We start from the raw sequence: 24,182 nt of genomic DNA, 5'->3' as shown, positions 1-24,182 counted from the left end.
GCTCAGCAATTACACTAATACCTATTTACTCCAAAGATACAAATGTAGTGATCCAAAGGGGCACCTGCACCCCAATGTTCACAGCATCAATGTCCACAATAGCCAAACTGTGCAAAGAGCTGAGATGTCCATCAACAGATGAATGGATAAAGAAGATGCCATATATATATGCACACAATGGAATATTACTGTATGTAATGTATGTAATGTAAACACTGAGGTTTAATGGAGGGAAGTTGGTTGGGGGTTGGGTTAATTTGGTGATGGGCATTAAGGAGGGCACATGATGTGATGAGCACTGGGTATTATATGTAACTGATAAACTATTGAATTCTACATCTGAAATTAATGATGTACTATATATTGGCTAAGAGAATTTAAATTAAAAAAGAATAGGATTTGCATTTCCAATGAAAATAAATAATTAAGACAATATAGAGAAAAATAATCATTGTATATCATTTTATAATCAGAAAGGGAAATAACAAAATAGTACCACTTGACAAAAGGTAACCTGGTTTCTGTGTCTGCAAAATGTAGACTTCTTTGAAAGGAGTCTGCGAATAATTGAGCTTTTTCTCTACTGAACAAGAATTCAGGGCTTTAAAACACTTGCTTAATTGGGTCATTTCGGTTAACACCTGAAAGCAGTAACCCAAGATGACAGCTGAGCAGGGATCTTCCTTCCTATTTCCTAACGGTCCCAGAATGTCAGACAAGAGCCCCAGACAGCTGATCTGAGGTCACCCACAAAGCATTTCCTAAGAACCAAAAGTCCACTTTAAAAGTAGTGACATTCTGCACTGACAGATGTCTGGCTGAAACCCAAGGGCCATTCTCTCATTCATAGATTCACTCACCCCATATGTGCTAATAAGCACCTCCTATGGAAGAGGACTAAAATAATCCTTACCCTCTGGGCCTTATTATGGAGAGAGGGGAGCCCTTGGTACACAGGAAACACACACACACATATATTACAAAAAAGAACGCTGAGGAGGGATCGTAAGTCATGGTAGTCTTCATGGTGCAGGTGCATGCAAGCTGTATCGTCAATGAGGGTGGGCTTCTCGAGACATGAAAGGGGAGAACAGGCATTCACTCTGAGAGGGTGAACAGCCTTAATAAAATGAAACACAGCTAGTGGTAAATCCTAGCCTGTGGTGAATGAAGAGTATCTGATTTGACATAATCTTAGGGTCCATCTGGGTAAATGCCAGGAGCTGAGTCCAGAAGGACCAGGATGGGCTAAAGAAAGCCCATTGAGAGACTCTTTAGAGAAAATCCCATACCTGGGACTGAAGGTTCCTTGACATGTTCGATGTCTCTTTCTGAAGGAAAGCCAAAGGGATTCACAGATTGTGTCTACTTGTCTACTGTCTTAGGTTTTTTATGTAGATTCTGCAAGAACTTTGGGTCTCCAGGCAGTAGAGACAGAAGATAACCCTGCTCAGGATAGGAGCTGGGTATTGGGGTGAGGAGCTAGAGGAGAGTCCATGGGGTGTGCCCCATCTATATGCCCCCAACTGGTTATTCATGATGCTTGATTTCTTTTATCTTTCTATAAAATACGGGGAAACACTGCTCATCAGTGTCCCAAATGAGGTTAAATAAAAGTGATCAGATGTATTCAGGGGCTTGCCATTTCTGTCCTAAGTAAAAGAATACATGAGGTCTTATCCCTCTGCCAGTTCAGCACACCTCTGTGGTAAAATTGCCTAGAACTGCTTAGCAATAACTCACAAGTATCCCTCCAATTGAAAGACCGAGCTACACTTACCCTGGATATAGGTCCCTTGTATAGCTCTAGAATTGCATCTTCAGACAAAGGCATAGAACTATGGACACCATATTTGGCTGGAAATGAGGGTGAATGAAATTCTTCAGCCAGTCTTTGCCCCTAGTATCCTGCAATTTCTACTTGATTTCAAGCAAAAATAACGGGTGAGTCAAGCCCTATTTTGGCAGCCCTCAAAAGGGGTCATGGATGCTCTGTTATCAAGTTTAGCCTTTATCCTACAAGAAAGTGCATCATTGAAGCTTTACAAAGAGAATGAGGACAAGATCAGATCTAGACATAAGAAAAGCAATCCTGTCTTGTTTCATAGACCTGTACCCCTGGGGATAAAAATATATGTTTATAAAAAATTAAAAATTTAAAATTTAAAAGAAAAAGGCAATCCTGGTGACATTTTTAGGCTAGTTAGAAGACAAGAGAGATTTAGAACAAGGATGAGGAGGCAAGAGACATCAAGCCAAGTGGGATCTGATGAAGGTTTGATCTCCTTCTGAAAGAGCAGGAAGGGACAGAGATGAGGTGAAGAGCATTAGACTGGGCAGAATCCCAAGATTAGGATGTGGCAGGTGAGTGAGGCCAAATATAATTCAATAGTTTTCAGCCTGAGGAAATGGAGGAAGTTTGGTATTATTAAATCATAAAAAGATATGTAAGAGGGGAAACAGGATTTTGTGGGGATAAAACATTAAGTCCACTGGAGTGTGGTTATTCTAGATTTGAAAACATCTAAAAGTCTACAGTTCTGTGACCATGGGGTTCTATTTTCAATATATAAAAGCAAATTGCAGAGTAGTAGTCCAACTAAGTTGCATATTAAAACATCTTCCCCATACTCATATAATTGCATTTTTCAGAACACAGAGAGATTTCTTCTTGTTTAAGATTTAGTGGTATATGTCATAGACACACAGAGGGAAAAATATTACTCAGCCAAAAAAAGGAGTAAATTTTAGAGGTGCCTGTGTGGCACAGTCAGTTGAGCATCCGACTCTTGGTTTCAATTCATGTTGTCATCTCAGGGTCATGAGATCAAGTCCTGAGTTGTGCTCCTCACTTAGCAGGGAGTCTGCTTCAGACTCTCTCTCCCTCACCCTTTGTCCCTCCCACCTGTGCTCACTCACATTCTCTCTCTCTAAAATAAACAAATCTTTTATAAAAAAGAATAAATTTTGTAGTTTGTGACAATGATGGGCTTTGAAGACATTATGTAAGTACAGAAGGACAAACACCATATGATCTCACTTACTTGTGGAATCTAAAAAAAACCAAAAAACAAAAATTATGAAAACCATTGTTTTAGATACACAGAACAGATAGGTGGTTGCCAGAGGAGGGTGGGGGAAAGGTGAAGTGGGTAAAGGTTGTCAAAAGGCACAAATTTCTAGTTATAAAATAAAATCATGGGGATGCAATGTATAGCATGGTGACCATAACTGCATATTTGAAAGTTGCTAAAACATTAAAAGTTAAAAGTTTTCATCACACACACAAAATTCTGTGATTATGTGTAGTGACAGATGTCAACTAGATTTATTTTGCATTATATGAAAATATTGAATTATCATTATATATCTGAAACTAATGTAATATTCTATATCAATTATACCTCAACTATCAAAAAGTACTACAAAATATTTAGTGTTCTACGTAACACAAAAAACTTTATCCTTATCAGTCATTCACATCTTAGTATGAACTAAGCTTGTAAGGTTCTTTCCCAAGCAAAGGACTTGGAGAAGTGATGAGATTATCTGAGTGTCAAGCACAGAAGCCCTGAGGGGAACACAGAAAGAGAGCTTCAAGCAGCACACCTCTTTCTTTACTAATATGCCCAGAGCCAGAGTTGCCAGGCAATAAGGCCCCACTTCCAGCCAGAGAATGGGCTTATGCTATAACGTCTCTAATGTCATCAAAACTACTGTCCTTCAACCCCATGTGCCAGGAAGTAAGAGAGCCAAGGGACATTTAATATTTGTTAGTCCTCAACACTCAACTCCCCTCTTGAGGAAACAAAAATAGATCATTCAGTATTGTTGTATTGAACATACAGTAGTAAAATGCAAAAATTTTCTTTTATAGCTAGTTTTATCCTCTATCACTACTTTGGTAATAATCAGCTAAGCTTCCCTTATACAGCACACTCCTGTTTGATGTCATTTCCTCAAAGTCAGCACATCTAAATTAAACCGGCTCTCTTTCACAGTCTCTTCTCAGTGAACAGCTTCTGTATCTACTGCTATGTAACAAACCATGCCAAACAAACAATTGTTTATCTCAGTCCATGACTCAGCAGGTCGGCCATTCAGGCAGGGCTCAGCTGAGTGGTTCTCCTGGTCTGAGCCAGGCTTGCCTGCTCTCCACATTTGCCATCAGCTGTTTGCTTGGCTGGTGCTGGCTTGGTTTCCAGGTTTATGATGGCCTCTGCTGGGATGCCCAGACTCTTTCCACATGTTGTCTCATCCTCCTATCAGCTAGCCCAGATCGGTTGCAAGAGTCCAGGAGCATCAAGAGCCTAAGAATAATGAATGCATGTTTTTCAAGGCTCTGCTTATGATACACTTGCTACTAGTCCACTGGCAAAATTACCTAGCTAAACCCTGACTTCAGTGGGGAGGATAATACCAAAGGGTGTGGATATAAACAGGTGGAAACAACTTGGGGCCCTCTGTGCAATCAGTTCTCCATCCAAGATGATGTTCACTTTAACTTCTCTCATATCTGCTCACTTCTCACCTCTGCTAAGTTCTAACTCCCCTAAAAACTTGATAACAGACATGTAACAGGTCTACTCACTCCCACTCTGGGACATCCTTTAGTCTTTTCTTCACATTGCAATAGAGTGATTTTTATTTTTATATTTACTCTCATTGAATAAAAATTGACACAATTTCATGAGTTTCAGGTGTGCAACACAGTGATTCGACATTTGCATATATTATACTGATCACAGTAAGTCAGTAAGTCTAGCTACCATCTGTCACCATACAAAGTTAATACAATATTATTGACTGTATTCCCCATGCTGTACTTGTATCTCCATGACTTATTTATTTTATACCTGGAAGTCTGCACCCCTTGATCCCTTTCATCCATTTTGCCCACTTCCATCAATCATCAGTTTGTTCTCTGGATCTAACCAGTCTGGGTTTCATTTCTTTTTTTTTAGATCTTACTTTTAAGTGAAAATGCAGTATTTGTCTTTTTCTGTGTGGCTTATTTTATTTAGTATAATACCCTCAAATTCTATCCATACTATCACAAATGCTAAGACTTCATTCTATTTTATGGCTGGGTAGTATTCCAGTGTGTGTGTGTGTGTGTCTGTGTCTGTGTGTTTGTGTGTGTGATATCTTCTTTATCCATTCATCCTCCACTGATGGACACTTGGGTTGCTTCCATATCTTGGCTACTGTAAATAATGCTGCAAGAACATAGCAGTCAGAATTATTCTTAAAAGCCAAATCTGAACATTTTAGTCTCCTGGCTTAAAACTCTTCAGTGGATTCTGTTTGTACTTAAAATAAAAACCAAAGCTTCCTAAAATGGCTTTTAAGTAGAGTCTTCCATCCTACATATTGGCTTACACCCATTCTTCCAGCTTCATATCAATAGTGCCCTTTCACATCCAGAGATGTCCCAGTTTGGATGATGAATTACATTGTCACCTTCCCTAAAAACCTCAGTGGTCTCCAACCTACTCTGTGGCTCTTCTAATGTCTTCTACCATCACACCTGCTGTGCTTTGCCCAAGTTACACTTGCCTTCTGTCTATCCCCAGATGCTGTTCCTTCTCCCTAGAATCTTCCCTTACCCTTTTACCCAGTTAATGCCTGTGCACTCTTCAGATGCCACTTGGGAATCACTACTCGGAGAAGTCTTCCCTCAGTTCCCAGACAGGTCACCTCTCCTGAATGATCTCCCTCAGCACCATGTCCACTCAACCAGAGCATTTATCCGAGCTGATATTTCAATTTAAGGCAAAGACTTTGGGTCTGGCTTTGCTCACCACTTACTTGGTGCCTGGAATAAGCACAAAGCAATTATTAATGGTTTATATGGATCAATAATTATTGCATTACAAAATAAGAGAAATATCTGAGATTATAAACAATGCACTGATCCAGATTATTTAAGAATCATAATATTGGTTACCAGAAAATATTTAAATTGCAATTAATTAAAATCAGAAAGCAACAAGTGGTCATTTAGTCCAGAGGAGGAAACAATCCATAAACAATTAATGACCCATCCAAGATCTCTCACCCTTTCTTGAAGACCAAGTGAAATTTAGACTGGACTAACAGTTTTCTGTCTTATTTCTATGTGACAAGACTGTAGAGAACTCCTGTCCAGTACACTATGTCATAATGCAAAACAAACAAACAAACAAACAAAACATAAAAATGAAAAATTTGTATGGAGAAATGAATGGGTAGGAAAACCCATTAAAGACTCTTGTTTCTTGGTTTTCAGAAAATTTCAAGTCTTAAATCCATCTTGAATGTTTCCATCCCTCATTACAACAATGGATACAATGGATAATGGGATATCAAACAAACTAATTTGTCAATTCTAGGATGTGACATCATGACCATTCATTTCTGGAATTGCTAATGCCAACCAGTGACCTTCTAGAATTATGTACAGCTGAAATGTGAAGAGGAAATTTAATTAGAAAAGGTCAACCATCACTCAATGCACCAATAAAACAAGATTTTTTTTCCTTTACAATAAAATTTCAAAATTAAAAAAAAAAATCATATCTTCTGATATACATTCAGTGCCTATAGCCCAAACTATAATGACTATTTAAATTATATGGAGGATAATATTTTGCTGAGCTCTTGAGTATCTGAAGCCATAGACATTCCTTTAAAGGTCAACTGTAAAATCAAGTTAATAACTCTGAAGAAAAATGCCTTTTTTTTTTAACCAGGAATTCACAATAAAAATAGTCTCCTTTGCTACACAATTTTAACTATGCTTGGCAAAAAGACAAAACTAATAGACAAATTATACATGATTACAAGACTCTTTGGCTATTCAATGTCACAGATCAAGAGGAACAGTTCCTGTTGCAGCAAGTAATGGCCCAGGACCACACTCATTCACATATGCTTCCACAGAGTTTCGATGGGGTTTCGAGAATGACACGCTCAAACAGCCACATTTTTAATATCTATTAAAGTCACTGTGCCATGACTGAACAACGCCACCTGTGAGCAGAAGGGAGGGGAACACGAGCAACCACGCTGTGCACGTGGCTTAGGGGAGTGCACGCTGTCACCCGGAGCTGTTCCAAATATCTGACTCTCTTCCAGCTAGACTAAAATATTGGCGCTGGATAACAGCCAAGGAATGACAAGACATACGTGTTCCTCCAAGCAAGCCCCAATGTGCTAATGCCAACACCATATTTTTCCCTCTTTGTATTAGTTTAGGTTCTTTAAAACAAAATGTTATTGAACACTGCAATATTTTCTCAGTTTCTCTAGTTCCTTGGCAATTACTTACGGCTTCTACAGAAAACATCTCTCTCGACAGCATTTGGTCCTCGAATAAAGACTGATTAATTTCTGTACCAGCTCACTTGCATCAGTCTAGTGTGTGTTTTCTCCTGATCAAATACAGTATCAGAAAGAATGTCTCCCTTACCTAGTGCATTAGACAGGGGAAAAAAGTGACGGTTGTCAGGCACCTAACCCCAGGCCCTGCCCTCTCTACTACTTCTATTTTCATGATCACATTCATTCCTCACCCAAGTCATGGGATAGATGGGCTAACTAAGTCTACAAAAGATCAAGAACTTGACAAGGTCAACCCGCTAGCAGGAAACAGAGGCTATATTCATCTCAGGTCTGTCCCCAGTGCTTCTGCTCATTCCTTTACATGACATGGAATCAGGAAGCCCCACAGTATCTGCCTCTTGGATTCTCAATACGTGTAAGGCTATCAACCTCAGTAGGGACCTGAGGGGGGGGGGGAGTATGTGATTAGGATGTATGTGATTAGGATGACACAGTGAACATCACCCCAATCCACTGGAGCCCTGACTGGAAGAATTCCTTGGTCCACTTCCATAAAGAATGCTCTACAGGAATCTAGCACTACGTGGCGCCTAGGTGGCTCAGTGGGTTAAGCCTCTGCCTTTGGCTCAGGTCATGATCCCAGGGTCCTGGGATCGAGCCCCCCATCGGGCTCTCTGCTCAGCAGGGAGCCTGCTTTCTCCTCTCTCTCTGCCTGCCTCTCTGCCTACTTGTGATCTCTGTCTGTCAAATAAATAAATAAAATCTTAAAAAAAAAGGAATCTAGCACTACTAATGTCACCAACATGGGAAATGGCTGAGTCAGAAATGAAAGCGTGTTCTTAAAGAAATGCAATGCATCAAAGGCTGCATGTGGAAAATGCCCAAGAGTCAGATGGCCTCTAGTTTTGTATGTTTCTTTCCTCTCTGAACCTTCTTGATCTCATTTACAAAATGGGCACCATAATGCTCACATGATAAAATTCTCTGAAAATTATGTAAGACCACGTACATGGAGCTCCCTGTATCATCTGTGATAGAGGGCAGGGGCATGAGACAGGTTTGCTGGATCCAAGCCCCAAAAGACATTTTACTTCAAATGAGTAGAACCCAGTGCATCATCCCTATTTTTTAATGTGTTTTCTCAAGGCTTTCTGGTGTTTATCAGGGCACATTCATCATTGTCTCAGCATTACCTGCACCAAATCCAGGTCACACGAAGTTATAAATGTATCTTGTATTCTAATGGCACAACCCGTGGCTGCTTCTAGGGCAAGAAGAAAAAATATATATTCCTAAAAGAACACATTGACCTAAACAAAGCCAAACAGTCACAAACCAGAATGTAGTGAAGGAAACAGACTTCTTTGTTCTGCAAGAATAATATTCTGAGCATGAGGAATGCCCAGAGGTTACTAAGGAGAAACAGAATGGGCACATGGGGTCGCCTAATGGGAAGACAGCGGTCATGATTTATGACATAGCCTTAAGAGAGTAAAGACTCACTGTGCTGTGTACAACAAAAGGAAGAAGGGAGGCAAGATCTTCTCACACCCCTCCCCGCGGCCAGGGAAGAGATGGAGAGAAATGGACCCAGACACATAAGGGCAGACATTTGATTAAAAGTGAGTGGTAAAATTTATTCAGGAAAGAGCTGGGATTTAAGAGAAGAACAGACTTCTGTGTTGTGAGATTCTAGGATATGAACCAAGAAAATCCATCAGGGAAAAACACTGAGATAGGAAAGATCGCTTGAGATGCAGACACCTGAAAAGAGGAAACAGCAGACAGGGAAAAGAGCCGAAGAACCCGGTTCCCACATGCTAGTGAGCCATCAAGCTGCGTCTAGGGGCTCCCACGCTCCCCTGCTAGCCTCTCGGAAAGGAAAGGCAACATAGAGACTGACATCTCAGAGCTGAAGTTAGAGAAGTCTATGGTCCCCAGAATTCTTTTATTCTAACTACCCTCAACAAAACAAAACAAACAAAAAATTTATGATTCATTTTCAAGAGCCCATTTGGTGTGCAAAGTGAAAGACACATGCTAAGGCATTTGACCTCTACTCGTCCATGTTTCACCACACCCCGTAAGTCTGATCCACCTGCTTGCCCTCAAGGCAACACCAGAACGTCCTCCAGAGAAGAACTTCCAGACTCTGTTTCCTTTTTTCTTAGGGCTGAAATAGGGTGTGAAGGTGGGAAGGAAATTTACCTCCATTAGCTGCACATTTGAATAGTCTCGCTTTGTGGTGCACTAGGGTCAAGCTTCCAGGGCAGACAGGAGAAGACATGCAAGAGCTGGTCAGAGTGCAGCCACTGAGAGGGCAGCTAATAAGTGCGCGGGAGTGGGGCGGTGGTTACAGACAGGAGAGATGGAGCCAGAAGATGTGGGTGACCCCCAGAAGCACTTGCTGGAGAGACCAGCCTGGGCGATGACAGCATAACCTCCCAAATCCTCCCCCTGCCCTTATATTTTGGGCACACAATGATCCAGATGAGACCAAGAACCTGGTGGAGATCCTCACAGAAACAATGTTCATGACTTCCAGATTTTCCTGAACAAACCCAATTTTACAAAATCTCCGTTTAACAAGGCACTTTGATAGGGTTATAATTAAAATATAATTTCATGGTAATACTCTGTAAGATTCCCCCATACAAATGATAGGTTTTTATTAAAACTATTTTTAATCATAATTGTTTTGGAGAAAAACAGGATAATACCTTACTATGAAAATACAAACAATAATTTATGGAATGCCTCTGTGGAAAGAGATAAAAAGATGCATAAAGTACGGTCCCTGCCTCATAAAATCTAAAACTGTGAGTCTTATCATTTCTGCCTTTTGAACTAAGGAGGGACAGAACAAACCCACTGGAAGTCACTGGATCTAGGTCCTAAAACCATATCTGAGTTATTCCAACTGTCTCAATAATCCCAGTCCTCCTACTAGAAGCACGTTATTTAACCACCAACGACTTCAGCATCTGTCTTTCTAGAAGCCTCCAAAGAACTCTCTGCTAGCTTACCTCAGGATACCAGAGCTCCAATTCTCTCCTCTCCCCACCCCCTGCACTTGGTAACTGCTTTGAATTCATTCAGCACCCTGTCCCGACTTTGGACATCAGTTCACCTGTAGGGAAACTCTAGCCTGCCTCTGTGAGATCCAGCTCCTGGATGGCACCTGGTTTGGCCTCACGCTCCAATAAAAAAGGAGAAACCCTTCACTGAAGGACAAAAATCTACCAGACACTTCTCCCTTGCTGTCCCCTACCCTGCGGCTGGAGGCAAATTCACCTCTAGGCAACTTTAGTTCTGCTCAGCCGGGATTGGCATGGAACAGCATGGAGAAAGAGTTTTCCTCAAAATCCATCCCAATTCTCAGATCTTCCTGCTCTCTTTGCCCTTAGGGAAGAAAACTACCCTGCCTGTCAGAGGGACAGCAACCACCCAGGGCAAGTTCTGAACGGGAAGTTTTCAGAAACCTCCTTCTGTTTCAGATCCATTACCCAGTCAATTGATTTTTACCAACTTATCCCTCAAATTCATGTATTTCTCATCATTTGCTGCTGCCATCAGCCTCACCCACATCCGTACTCTCAGCGGAACCGTTCACCTCCACTCTTCTCTCCACTAATCCCTTCTCCGCATCTGAAGTCACTGCCTGTTTCCGTTTCTGAATACCAGCCACACTGGCTTTCATTTTCTACCTTAAGTGTACCATGATTTCTTTGACTACAGGGCCTTTGCACATGCTTCTGCCGCTGCCTGGCATTCTTCTGCTTCCCCCACTCAACTTTCAGACACAGCTGAAAAATCAGTTGTTCAGGCAAAGCTTTCTGATCCCAAAGACCTATGATTTCCCTAGTCCATGCTTTTCCATTACTGTCCTTCATTTATATATTTGTATGCTTTAAAAAAAAATGCCCATTTCTCCCACTATCCTATAAACTCTGTAAATTGCAACTGCATATGATGCAACTGCATCATGAAATTCTCAGCAATCTAAATAGTACCTGACTCTTAGTAGGAAGTCACTATTTCTTAAAAAGAAAAAAAAAAAAAAGAATAAATAAATGAAGCCTGTACAGTAACACAGAGCTCCAGTTCTAGTACCAAACAGTATTGTGTTTGAATTTGGCTGTATCATTCTCAAGGTCTGGGAGTTGAGATAAGGTATTTGACCTAAGCTTTAGACTTCACTCCTTTTTTAAAAAAAAAAAATTAGGGGTGCCTGAGTGGCTCAGTGGGTTAAGCCTCTGCCTTTGGCTCGGGTCATGGTCTCAGGGTCCTGGGACTGAGTCCCGCCTCAGGCTCCCTGCTTAGCGGGGAGCCTGTTTCCTACTTTCTCTCTGCCTGCCTCTCTGCCTACTTGTGATCTCTCTCTGTCAAATAAATGAATAAAATCTTTTAAAAAAAATAAATAATAAAATAAATAAAAAATAATTTTAAAGATCTTTTTTTAATTTTTAAGTAATCTCTATACCCAACTCACAACCCCAAGATCAAGAGTCGCATGCTCTTCCAACTGAGCCTTCCAGGTGCCCCTTAACCCTTTTTTAAATAGAAGCACTAAAGATTCCTACTTGCATTTGTCAAGTTCAAATGACATTTCTAGCAAGTATTCAGCATAGAGCTTGACACATAAGGAAGGCTTAATTAGTGACTAGCTAACAAGGGAATGATTCAAGGATATGTCAACAGTAGAATCAAAGACCCAAAGACCCACTACACTACTTCTGCTGTAGGGGGAAAAAAAAAAAATTCATAGCTGTCTTTTGATGCATCCTTCTTTTCTTCCCCTCTGGATCAGATTTTAGATCAAAGTAATAATTATGATATAAATGAGTTTCAGAACCACAGTCCCAAGCTAGAGGTCTAGTCTGGGGCCCAGAGAGAGTCATGGATAGCCGAACGCCATGCTGCACATTCACATTAATGAGGAGTTCTGGGGGTTTTTTCATTTAAATTATTATCTGGTGTGTCTGTATAACAAAATTTTGATTCCTCTTTTGGGTACACTTTAGAGAGGAAATATTGGACCTTGCAGGACATACCCTTGATTTATAGGGACAAGAACGTGTATTCTGAATCAGGATGATCTCAAAAAACCAGGAGTTCTGGTTTCCCCTGAGCTGGCCTTGCTGTGTGGATGGCATGAGAAACCGACTCTCCTCATTGCTTCCACAGTGCTGCCGGCTTCAAACAAATTTGTCGTAACAGGACTCGTTCCGACACGTCAAGCTATCTGCATTAAGAGAACCTAAGCAAAACACCACGTGTCTCTTCTCGCTCAGAGGTTTGGAATGGTACTTCCTCCTGGCCAAAACCTTCAACTGGCCACCAGGAAACTAAAGCCCTAAAGGAACAAGGACAAGGCAGCTTTGAGAGACTGGAATGATGTAAAGGGATCCTTCCTGCGAGTGGAGAGACACCCAACGAGAGGAGGGACAGAGCCTCTCTTTCTTCACCAAAACTACCCAGCTTGCACAGGGGAGAGCAAGGCATGTTCTGCAAAGGGCCAGAGGGGTAACATTTTAGGCTTGTGGGACATCAAGTCTATTGCAGCAACCCAGCTCGGCTGCTGCCCTGTGAATAGAGCTGTTAACATTGAACATGGCTGCATTCCAAAAAGACTTGATCTGTGGACATGAAAATTTGAAGTTCATATACTGGCCGTGATCGTATAGTGGTTAGTACTCTGCGTTGTGAAGTTCATGTACTTTTCACATGGCAATATACTCTTATTTTATTTTTTTAAAATTATTTTTATTAACATATAATGTATTATTTGCCCCAGGGGTACAGGTCTGTGAATCGCCAGGTTTACACAATTCACAGCACTCACCATACACAGCACATACCTTCCCCAATGTCCATCACCTGGCCACCCTCTCCACAACCTGCCTCCCCCCAGCAACCCTCAGTTTGTTTCGTGAGATTAAGAGTCTCTTATGGTTTGTCTCCCTCCTGAATCCATCTTATTTCATTTTTTAAGACAATTATGATCTCCCTGATATGAGGAATTTGAGAGGCAGAGTGGGGGCTTGGGGGATGGGGAAGGAAAAAATATAGTCTTCTTTTAATCCCTCCCCACTCCCCCAACCCATGGGCTTAGGTAAGGCTGTAGAAACCTTTCTTGGTTTGTGGACCTCACCAGAATAGGCAGTGGTCTGAGGCTGACAAGCAGTTATTTCTGACCCTTGTTTTATAAATCCACATGACCTCACTCGTACTGATGTCCTAACTGCCCTTCAGGTGTCCTACAGGAAAACAGCTGGCCTGCCCCTACTGGACTGCAGAGTTGTGTATTGCACGGTGGCGACGAAAGATGGCAACCAACAGACAGAAATGAAAAACCCAATGAAAGAAGAGTCCACACACACTTTACCGTTTATCTTGCAGCTGCATGAAGAGGAAGGTTTTATTTGAGCCCCTTAACGACTCTGAGAGGTAGGCCGGGCAGCGTTCAGAGGCCCTGATTACAACCACGGCAATTAAGGTTTAGAAAGTCCAAAACAAAGTTATAAAACTAATATATGCAGCCGAGCCAGGGACAAAATCCCCACTTCTAGCTCTCAATGCACAGCTGGAAGTTAAAGCACACAGCTCTCATTGGTAAATGCACCTCTCTTTGAGAAGTGCTCGTGAACTGAGCTGCAGACCCCTGGAGAAAACCACATTTTGACAAAGTAAATGCTAATATTATGCATACTAGACGTCTGAACCTCTCACCACCATCCCACACTTCTGTGCTCCTCCCACCCCACATTCACGTCCACCTTGAACAGGTGCCACTGGAAAATAGGGTCTCTGCAGATGAATTAATTACAATGAGATCATACTGGATTGTTACAGTGGGCTCTAAATCCGGTGACAGTCGTCCTTACAGGAAGAGGAGAGAACACACAGAGACCCACACAAGGAAGAGACCCGGAGAAGACAGAAGCAGATTGGCGTGATGCAGCTATGAGCCAAGGAACGCCAAGCACTGCCAGCAGCCACCAGCAGCGAGGAGAGAAGCATGGAACCGATTTTCAATCAGAGCCTCCAGAGGGAGGCCCTGCCTACACCGTGATTCAGACTTGTAGCCTCTAGAACTGTGAGAAAATAAATTTCTGTTGTTTTTAGCCACCCAGTCTGTGCGACTTTGTTACAGCAATCCTGGGAATCTGACACAGCCGCCCACTGGCATTTACGCTCTAGAAATACCTTCGAATTTGGTTTCCCTGAAGACATTACTCACGTTGACTCCACACTCAGAAGAACCTTTTGCGGGGCGCCTGGGTGGCTCAGTGGGTTAGTAAGTATCTGCCTTCAGCTCAGGTCATGATCTCAGGGTCCTGGGATTGAGCCCTGTGTGGGACTCCTGCTCAGAGGGGACATGCTTCTCCCTCTCCTTCTGTCTCTCTCCCTGCTTGTGCTCTCTCACTCTCTCTCAAATAAATAAATAAAATCTTAAAAAAAAAAAAAAAAGAGCCCTTTGCTGCCCTTATTCACTGGACTCGCCCCCACGTGTCCCTCAAGAATCAGTTCGGTCTACTTTCTCCAGGCAATCCTGTCCATCCCCATTCTACCAGAAGAGGTTGGGGACCCGTGCAAATATGCCAGACATTGCCCCAGGAGATGTCTGTGGTCACACCTGTGCAACTATCACACTGTATTAGAAGACATGACTGCACACTGGACACTGCCCCCCAAACAGATCCTGATCCCTGTTGGGGAAGGATCCGTGTCCTTTCTCTCTACATGCCTCGCACTTATTAGCTGCTTGCTACCTATCTCTGGAAGTGACATGGGGAGCATGTTTGCAGTACCAGAGGAGTTTTCTTTGGTTTTCTTTTGTATTTCCCCAGCCTTGTCTCTGCTACTTACTTACCGGTATTGTAACCAACAACACCAGAGTCGGGGGACTTAATTTCTCTCTTTCATTTTGCTTTTCTGTAAAGTGGGGATAATGATAGTTCCCACCCTACACAGCAGTGAGGATTAAATGTGTTAATGTATGTAAAGCATTGAGAATGGAAGTGGGAAGTGCGTGCTAACCACCAGCTATTATTACTTTGCCCCAGAACAGCACTGCTCTCTGGCTATGAACCCAGCAATGGCTTCAACACCTAAATAAGATATAATTTCAAGATATGGGAGAGAAGCATAGGAATAGAACTTAAGGGAAGCAAGGAGGGTGTCAATCTCAGGCCTGACCAGTTTGGGCAAATCATGGTACTGCTTAGGGACTTATTTTCACTTTTGGCATAAGATGGGGAAACCCAGGATTTTAGGGACCCATAAAAGTGATCCTGGAGGTTCTCCAGCTCTGTGGAATGTTCCAGACCTATAGGTAATCATACAAGTATTTAAAAGTGATAAGCTTGAACACACTAACCAAATGTCAAGTTTCTCCATTTAGAAGGAATTCTATTAACTCCATGTCAAAACACTATTTACTTACTACCGACTGGTGATTTTTGCTAGCAGTTACTTACCCTTACAGAATAAAAACAAAACTAAATAATCTTTTTACTTAAAAATGTTGTTCCATAAGTAGACATTTCTTTTTTCCCCAAAGCAGGTGAGAAGATACTAAAAAGTAACTTGAAAACCTGAGACTTTCAATGAACTAGATGTTCTTTAAAGTCCTTTTTGGCTCTAATGCTCACAAGATTACAGAAAATTTCTCTAAGGCAATCAACTATAACAATTTATTTCACATTTAATTTTACTCTGTGGCCTGAGGAGGAAAATGACTCACTCTAAAGTTTCAGGGAAAAAAATTAAAAAAAAAACGAAAACAAACAAAGAAAAAAACAAACCATAGAATATCCAGATGAGGATTCTAAACAGTAAAGCATATTAAGGGAGGAATTTAAAAAGCTGGGAATATCAGGAGAGGAGGCAGAAATGAACTTTGTTTTTGAAAAATAGGAAGAAAGTCAAATCACCTGGAGTAGAAATGACAATAGACCTTGGAAATAGTAATAGGCACTTCTGTTCATCTGGTTGTAAATTTGGAGTTGCTCTGTATTCCCAGAAGGCTAAGAAGTGGGAAGGTAGGGACAGCTGCCCTTACTTATCTGCCCTATCAGTTTTAGGAATCACTGTGGGCCCCAGGTTCATGCATAGTCAGGGCGCAGAAACTCAGCAACAAGTTTTCTGTTTTCAGAAGTCACTCGATTTTGGGGTAATCAGGGCAGCCATGAAACTGTTCTCAGTAAGGTAAGACTGGGATACAAACCCATCATAGCCCCTGGAAACAGAGAAGAGGGAAGGATGGGCAAGAATGGAGAGACATGTGAACGGAGGGTTACATTCTTCTAAGAACACAGGGTAGTGGTGGAGAGAGGAGCAGTGATGACAACTCCTGGGAGAAGGACCTTTGAAAACGAAGTCCCCAATAAAGGAGCTATCTAATTTGGGCCTTATGAGAAAACTGTACATTAGATGTCCTTTTTATCTCCATTTTGCAACCCTGTGAAAATAAAGACCAACTGAATGAGAAAAAAGAAAGGCTATTTATTCAGAGCTTCCCATAGCCAGGATGTTAGCCTCGATCACATGCTTTTGGAGAAGATTTATAGTCAAGACAGGTGAGAAGGTATGTAACAGTATAAAGGGGCGGCCTCAGGTATGCCCTGATTGGAGGCTGTTCGTGTGTCAAAGCTATAAATAGGCAAACTACAAGTGTGTAACCTTATGTGATAAGGTGGTGCTTTGGGGTGCCTATTTGGCTTTCTCTGGTTGGTTCCCAGGTGGAAGCAGGGACAAAAGTTAGGAAAGCTATCAGGTATTCATCATGTCCAGACTATTTGGGGCCTATTGTTTCAGGGGTTATTGTTTGGCTTCCTGGATTGTTACTAGAGATAGTGGTCTGACTTCCTCTAGGTTTAACTCAGGCAGGCTTCCTGGGCTGGTTACTATACATTGGTTGGTTGATTTCCAAGGCTGGTTGCTATAGGTTGTGGGTCAAAGTTCTAATTTTATTTATTTATTTTTAACTTTTTTTCTTAGTTATAGTTGAAACCCAATGTTACTTTAGTTCTAAGTGTATAAAAGTTCTCTTTCCCTCTTTATATATGGCTGGCCATTGTCTATTTGTATATTGTCTTCCAATCCTTGGGTGTAAGTCTATAAAAAAGAAAGTTGGCCAAATAATTACCAGTATTAACTTTCACAGCCATAGTGAGGAACTGGAGTGGCTTACATGCTGTATCTGGTATGTCAAAATGCCTAAGGCAAATGACATATTCACCTATGAAATGTATACACAACCTAATAAAAGCATCAAATATCTCTTTCAAAAATAAGTTCATTATGGGGGCACCTGGGAGGCTCAGTCAGTCAAGTGTCCAACTCTTGACTTCAGCTCAGGTCATGATCTCAGGGTCATGACATCAAACCCTGTGTCAGGCTCTGGATTTAACACAGAGTCTGCTTTACTCCGTGTCCCTCTCTCAATAAATAAACAAAATCTTTAAAAAAAATTTTTTTTTAACTAAGTTCACTATGCCTCTTTTCTTGCTTACTGATTTATCCTTATGTTATGACTATGAAAAGCTATAGAAATGATTTAAGAAATAAGTCATTGGTAGATTCAAGTTTTCAAAGATACACAGATTCCAGGATACACCAGAAGCAAAAGTTTTCAAAGGGTTCATTGGTAAAGGATCTTTGCATATACTTTTTGCTTTGAAAATCCAAACATCTTCCCCTCCATAAACTGTCCCCAACACTACTTGCAGAACCAGAACCTGAGTGGAGTAAATCATGGATCTGACCAGATCCATGTCCCCAAGTAACACCAGTGTGAGTCCCAGTGCCCCCTATCTGTCTGTCCAGTCAAGCCCTCCCGAGGAGCTCTGACATAAATAAGTACAGAGTAGATAGAAAATGATCCGTGTTCCAAGAGCTAATTGTCAACTGTCTATGAACCCCACAGGAAATGGCTACTGAATGAAGGGACACGAGCATCATCACTGGATGACTTCAGGGAAAAGAAACTAATTCTGTTCTCTCTGCTAATAGATCCTGATGGAAAGCAGGCCTCTGCTATAGCTACAGGATTCTGAAATTACATGAAAGCTGACTCAGGCCAACTTTGCAGGGGGTTAGTAAGTTCTTTTGATCGGAATGTACCCAAGAATGCACCCGTCTGCTCCCTCGCTCCCAATTCCGCCAACTGGAATCCATTCAAGCCCAAAGACCCTTAGCTCAAATACCAATTCTCAGAAATACCATCCCTGAGTGACTCGTCCTGGCATGGATCAACTTGCCTTTTGTCTCCATGGAGCTTTGTGCAGAACGTTAAATAAACACCTACATTGTGGGATTATAGCAATTTTTTTATACAATGTTTATGTCCCTCACTCAACTCTGAGTTTCTTTAAGGCAAGTCTGTGCCTTATTCATCTTTTTTTTTTCTCAGTATTTGGCATGTAAGTGTGCACCTCACAAAATCCAGTAAGGAAAGTGTGATTATGATAGCCTCATTGAAGACACAGGTTCCAAGAGATCAATTATTTGCCTAAGGTCATAAGGCTAAGAGCTGACAAGAACTAGTCTCTGTCCCATTTCTTAGCAGTTTAAAAAGTTTTCATGACATCTTTTGCCTCTAATAAGCTCTAAATGCTGCCTCACCAAAGCAGTCAAGACAACTTCACAGTGTTCCGGATTAGTCTGGGTATGAACAGCTCGTTTTGTGATTTAAGATATGTGCTTGGAATTCATTAACACCAGCCCTGATGCTCACTACCTGTGGTCATAAGGAGTCCTCTTGTTCTCTCTTTTTCTCCTGTGAAGAATACACAAGCTCATTTCTTGTCAAGTTCCTTCAGTGATCATATATTAATTTTTAATAAGAAAAGAAGACCGGTATCTATCTGGCAGCAGAAGGAGAAAGGGAACACAAGCACAAGCGAGAGCGTAGGGTATGAATTCCATGCCTGCAGCCTCCTGAGAACTCAAAGGACAAGTGATTTCTGTTTAATCTGCAGTGTTTCTCACAGAGGACCTCTGCAATGGATGGAGATGAATATTCCACTCCTTACGAAAAGAAACCCCTGCTGAGAGGAAGGAATATTTATTTTATCAGTCCCTGCCTTGGCCTGGCTGAAGTAAACCCTTCATCCTAACTTTACATCCTCAAAGCAACTTCCTAATTGTCATTTTCTTCCCAAGTGAATGTTCCCTCAGGGAGAGGGGCACTGATCAAAAACCCTGAATATTGTTATTTGTAAGATATGCAGTCTTTATTATAAATGAATAAACTGGCATTCAGTTTTATACACCAAAGGAAAAATAAAATATGTAAACAGCAAAGTATCTCACATTTCTGACAGGATTTCTCCTTAAGCAATCTTTCTTTCTCTTTTTCTTTTGATGGCTTCTGCCTCCCCTCCCCCGGCTGCTCTCTGTCCCTTCTGAACAGTTTTTCTCCACTCTGCTCTGGCACAGAATCATCGCAAAGTCCCCCAACACCATACTAGAACATTTGGGCAGAGAAAAGGAAAAAGCCTTGCTAATGTGTAATATTTTCTGTTGTATTTAATGAAAACTATTTCTGCTCCCTTAGCTCTCCTGCTAAGGTAGACGTGACTTTACTTCCTAGACCTACAGAGTTCTCAGCAAACTGAACAGATCATCTGAGGATATCAGAGGGTGCCAGATACTCACATTTTCTGACCGGAGCCTCTTGGCTGGACAGCCACCATCCCTGGGGTGAAGCATGTAATACAGTCGGACTTTGCTTGCATGTTTTCGACTCTGGGAAGGAAAAGCAGAAGCAGATACTATGAAAGAGAAGGCATTTTAAATCCTCAGACACATAGCCAGTGACTATATAGACAAAGTAGTAAAGTTTCATTAAAAACACTTCCACATGCTCCTGAGAATTATGCAGGGTGAAGATTCAGATAGGTTAAGCGACTTGCCCAAAGTTACAAAGCCAACATAATTTCAGAATTAGAAAAGACAGTGAAAGAAGAAAGCTAAAAGCACTAGGATGTTTAAGCCTGGAGTGAATCATATATTTAATTATCCTCAAAATAAGAACAGGTCAGAGAGAGAATAGTACAAGGATGGAAGGCCAGATCCCCGGCCTTGTCTCGAACTCCCTCTGCCCTGCCCTGAGGAGCTGGGGACAGACAATGCCCCCTGGGAGTCGGCAAGCATAGCATCTCCAACAGAAGTCTCTTTGTCTGGCTCTCCCATTTTGGAGCCTCATTAATAAGCTATTAAAAAAGATTTTCCAGATCAGACATCATGGGCAAAAAAGGGTATCAAATGCAAGTGTGAGGACTGATCAGAGCCCAAACTGCGTGTAGGCAGGCAGAGCAGTTCAACCATAAAGCCCCATCAGCCACAGGGTTAGCAGGACTCTGGGCTTCTACCTGTACTGACGTGTCCAGGCCCAGCATGGAGAAACTGATCGCATCCTAGTTCCATCTTCCCTCCACTCCTTTGCTCCACTGAGAGCCCTCCTGAACTTCCCTCCCCTTTAAAGAACCATGAGAGACTGTGGGCTCTGAGAAAGAAACAGGGTTTTGGAGGGGAGGGGGGTGGGGGATGGGTGAGCCTGGTCGTGGGTATTAAGGAGGGCACGGATTGCATGGAGCACTGGGTGTGGTGCATAAACAATGAGTCTTGGAACACTGAGAAAAATAAAATTAAATTAAAAAAAGAAAAAAAAGAAAGGACACTACAGGTCTAATTTCCAAGCTGCTACCTGAGGATGGCCGAGTGACAAGAACACAAATAGTCCCACGTTCGGAAGCCAGGCACAGCTCTGCGGCTCTCTGGCTGGGTGATATTCAGCAAGTCAGTCTAATTTGTTTATAGCTAAAATGAGTCTCATTTTCTCTGCGTACAAAATGAACATAATATTTATTAGGGTTTTGCTGGGAGAATCAAATGAGGCAGTGCGTGTGAAAACCTGCAATCCACATTATGCTTAACTTAACCTGTCTCACCAGCGCAGGCACCAATCCCGAACTCCAAATCTACAGTGCTAGGATGTGAATTCTCCTTGAATCCATCGCTACCTAATTCTGATCCCCGAATCCCTCCCTTTGTTCAGGACTGAATTCCTCCTTCTCCAGGCCTTGGTTCAATTTTGTCTTTACTTACAGCCGGGGACCAGCCAATCTCATGCATGATGGCTTGCCTTCACAGATTAGCCACAAAGGCAAAACAAGCAGGCAGAGCAGAGAACGTTTCAGAGAACGCACAGCAAACTGCAGCTTGTTTACAGGACAGGATATGATGTAAATCCCTCAGCCTGGTTTTCCTTCTTTATCATTTTTTTCATTCCTTTATTGTGCTTCTAAAAAACATGGTTCTAACAGACACATGAAAAAATATTCATCATCAATATCCATCAGGAAGATTCAAATCAAAACCACATTGAGATACCACCTTACACCAGTTAGAATGGCCAAAATTAACAAGACAGTAAACAACAAGTAGGTGTTGGAGAGGATGTGGAGAAAGGGGAACCCTCTTACACTGTTGGTGGGAATGCAAGTTGGTGCAGCCACTTTGGAAAACAGTGTGGAGATTTCTTAAGAAATTAAAAACAGAGCTTCACTATGACCCTGCAATTGCACTTCTGGGTATTCACCCCAAAGATACTGATGTAGTGAAAAGAAGGGCCATCTGTACCCCAATGTTCATAGCAGCAATGGCCACAGTCGCCAAACTGTGGAAAGAACCAGGATGCCTTCAGTGGATGAATGGATAAAGAAGATGTGGTCCATGTATACAATGGAGTATTATGTCTCCATCAGAAAGGATCAATACCCAACTTTTTATCAACATGGACGGGACTGGAAGAGATTATGCTGAGTGAAATAAGTCAAGCAGAGAGAGTCAGTTATCATATAGTTTCGTTTATTTGTGGAGCATAAGAAATAACACGGAGGACATGGGGACATGGAGAGGAGAACTGAGTTGACGCAAATTAGAGGAGGAGACAAACCATGAAAGACTGTGGACTCTGAGAAACAAACTAAGGGCTTTGGAGGGGTGCGGAGTGGGGGGATGGGTGAGCCTGGTGATGGGTATTAAGGAGGGCACGACTGCAAGGAGCATGGGTGTGGTGCATGAACAATGAATTACGGAACACTGAAAAGAATTTTTTTTTTAAAAAAAGGGAAAAATTTTTAAAAAGTAAAAAAATAATAATAATAAATAGTCATTGAACACTTTCAAGGTCTTTAAATGGGTTTAAAAGTGCTAATGGAATGAAAGATATTACAGATGCATAAAAGTACTGAAGTGTGATTTTGAAATATATTTGTAGTTATTTCTAGGTTGCATTGAAAGTTGTAATCAAGGGTTACCTGGAGTCTCGTTTGCCCGCGAGATTGGTAGGATGAGAAATAGAGACCTATGTGGACTTGTGCCAGATCATTTCAACAGCACTGTTCAGCTTCTGCATGCTTTTGAGAATGATGCAGTGCAGACTAGTGACGGTTTCTTTTGCAGAGAATTATGTCAATTGCTAAAATCTATATACACTTTCTAGTTTTGTTTTGTTTTTTGTTTTTTGGGAGGAAGGGGCAGTGGGAAAGTTAAGAATATGCCTGCAGTCAAAAAAAGAAAAAAAGAACATTTAAAAACCTGCAAGATTCTGAATATGGTCCCAGAGGATGGGCTGGGGAAAAGCACAACAGACCAATACTTAGTGAAAAGACAAAGTGATACCAGCATGAGCTCAGATGCGGCTAAAGTGGCCTTTCAATGTTGCATCTGTCACCCTAGAAGAATGGATCTCAGTACCTAACACCATCAATCTGCTCAAAGTCCTGGATTCCCAGAAAACAAAATCACTGCAAAATTCCAAAAATTGGAAATCTTATAATGCATCCTGTTTTGTGGTTGGATTTCTTCTCTTTGCTAAAATACTACATTTCTTTCAAAAAGACTCTTTCAGGCAAAGGCAGAGTTCACTGGGTTATATAACTGCAGTTGGACAAAACTGGTAAAAAACCATTAGATGAGCAGAAAAGGGAAGTATATGGTAAGCTCTGCCGTGAAGCCGTCAGTGATGAGAGATGTTGGAATCGAAGTCTTATTAGCAATCTTGTTCATTTTTCTCCTTCAGCTCTCCCAACCTCCAGTTTTGATGGAAGAAGGACTGACGGCCCTCCAAGTTCTGCCTTTGCCCCTGTGTATGGGTGAAGAAAAACAGAGCTTTGGAAAATCCCACCTCATTCTGGAATAATGGTGGAGGCATTCTGGTTTATCATTGAGCTGTTTTCCTATTGCCTCTGTCCTCCTGCTCCTTTTCCCAGACTGCTGGGGCTGGACCCAGTGCCACACAAGCGTATCCTGACTTAGGGCAGGAAGTAAAAACCCAGAAGAAAGTCCACTTCTCAGTCATGGGAGTGTGGAGTCATTCCCTTCCAGTTAGACTGACTGAAACCCAAAGCCACTCCCAGACGATGTCTGTTGACAAGGATACAGATTGTTAGCCGATGGCTCCCAGGTGCCCTAAACCCCCTGCCTCAGCCCCGGGGTCTTCAACACCTGGGTGCGGCTCATCCAATAAGTCCTCTCCTTCCTTCCTGGCATTCTCACCTCTTCCTCAAAGCAGGACACACTGAGTCGCCCTCAGCATCTTCCTCCAACAGGCTCCTCTCAACTCCTTACCTACCAGAAATTGCTTGAACTTTGGCCTGGTAACCTCACTCCTTCGAACTGATTCTAGAAACAAACAAACAGACAGAAACCTTCCCACAAAAAAGTTAGATTTGAGTGAAGACGTTCATTGCAGCACGACAAACTAGGAACAGCAAATCAGGGAGACAGTTACATGTTGGACAAGAGGCTGTATATTCAGTGAGAAATTGAAGAAGTGCTAA

At 41.8% G+C, this 24,182-nt stretch overlaps 1 protein-coding gene across 3 annotated transcripts in view; it reads right to left on the bottom strand.

Annotated features, from left to right (window-relative positions):
* The window catches only part of ZMAT4 (zinc finger matrin-type 4), a 382,160-nt gene that overhangs the window by 231,651 nt on the left and 126,327 nt on the right, over positions 1–24,182 (bottom strand). For all 3 annotated transcript variants that reach the window (XM_082715041.1, XM_082715042.1, XM_082715043.1), the window contains exon 3: positions 19,993–20,082. In XM_082715041.1, the coding sequence (XP_082571167.1) occupies positions 19,993–20,082 (90 nt within the window). The remainder of the gene's footprint in view (positions 1–19,992; positions 20,083–24,182) is intronic.

Source organism: Mustela nivalis (genome assembly GCF_964662115.1).
Source record: "Mustela nivalis genome assembly, chromosome: 20".
Taxonomy (NCBI): Eukaryota; Metazoa; Chordata; class Mammalia; order Carnivora; family Mustelidae; genus Mustela; species Mustela nivalis.
The sequence above is the reverse complement of the archived record's forward strand: the minus strand, read 5'-3'. Positions and strand labels throughout refer to the sequence as shown.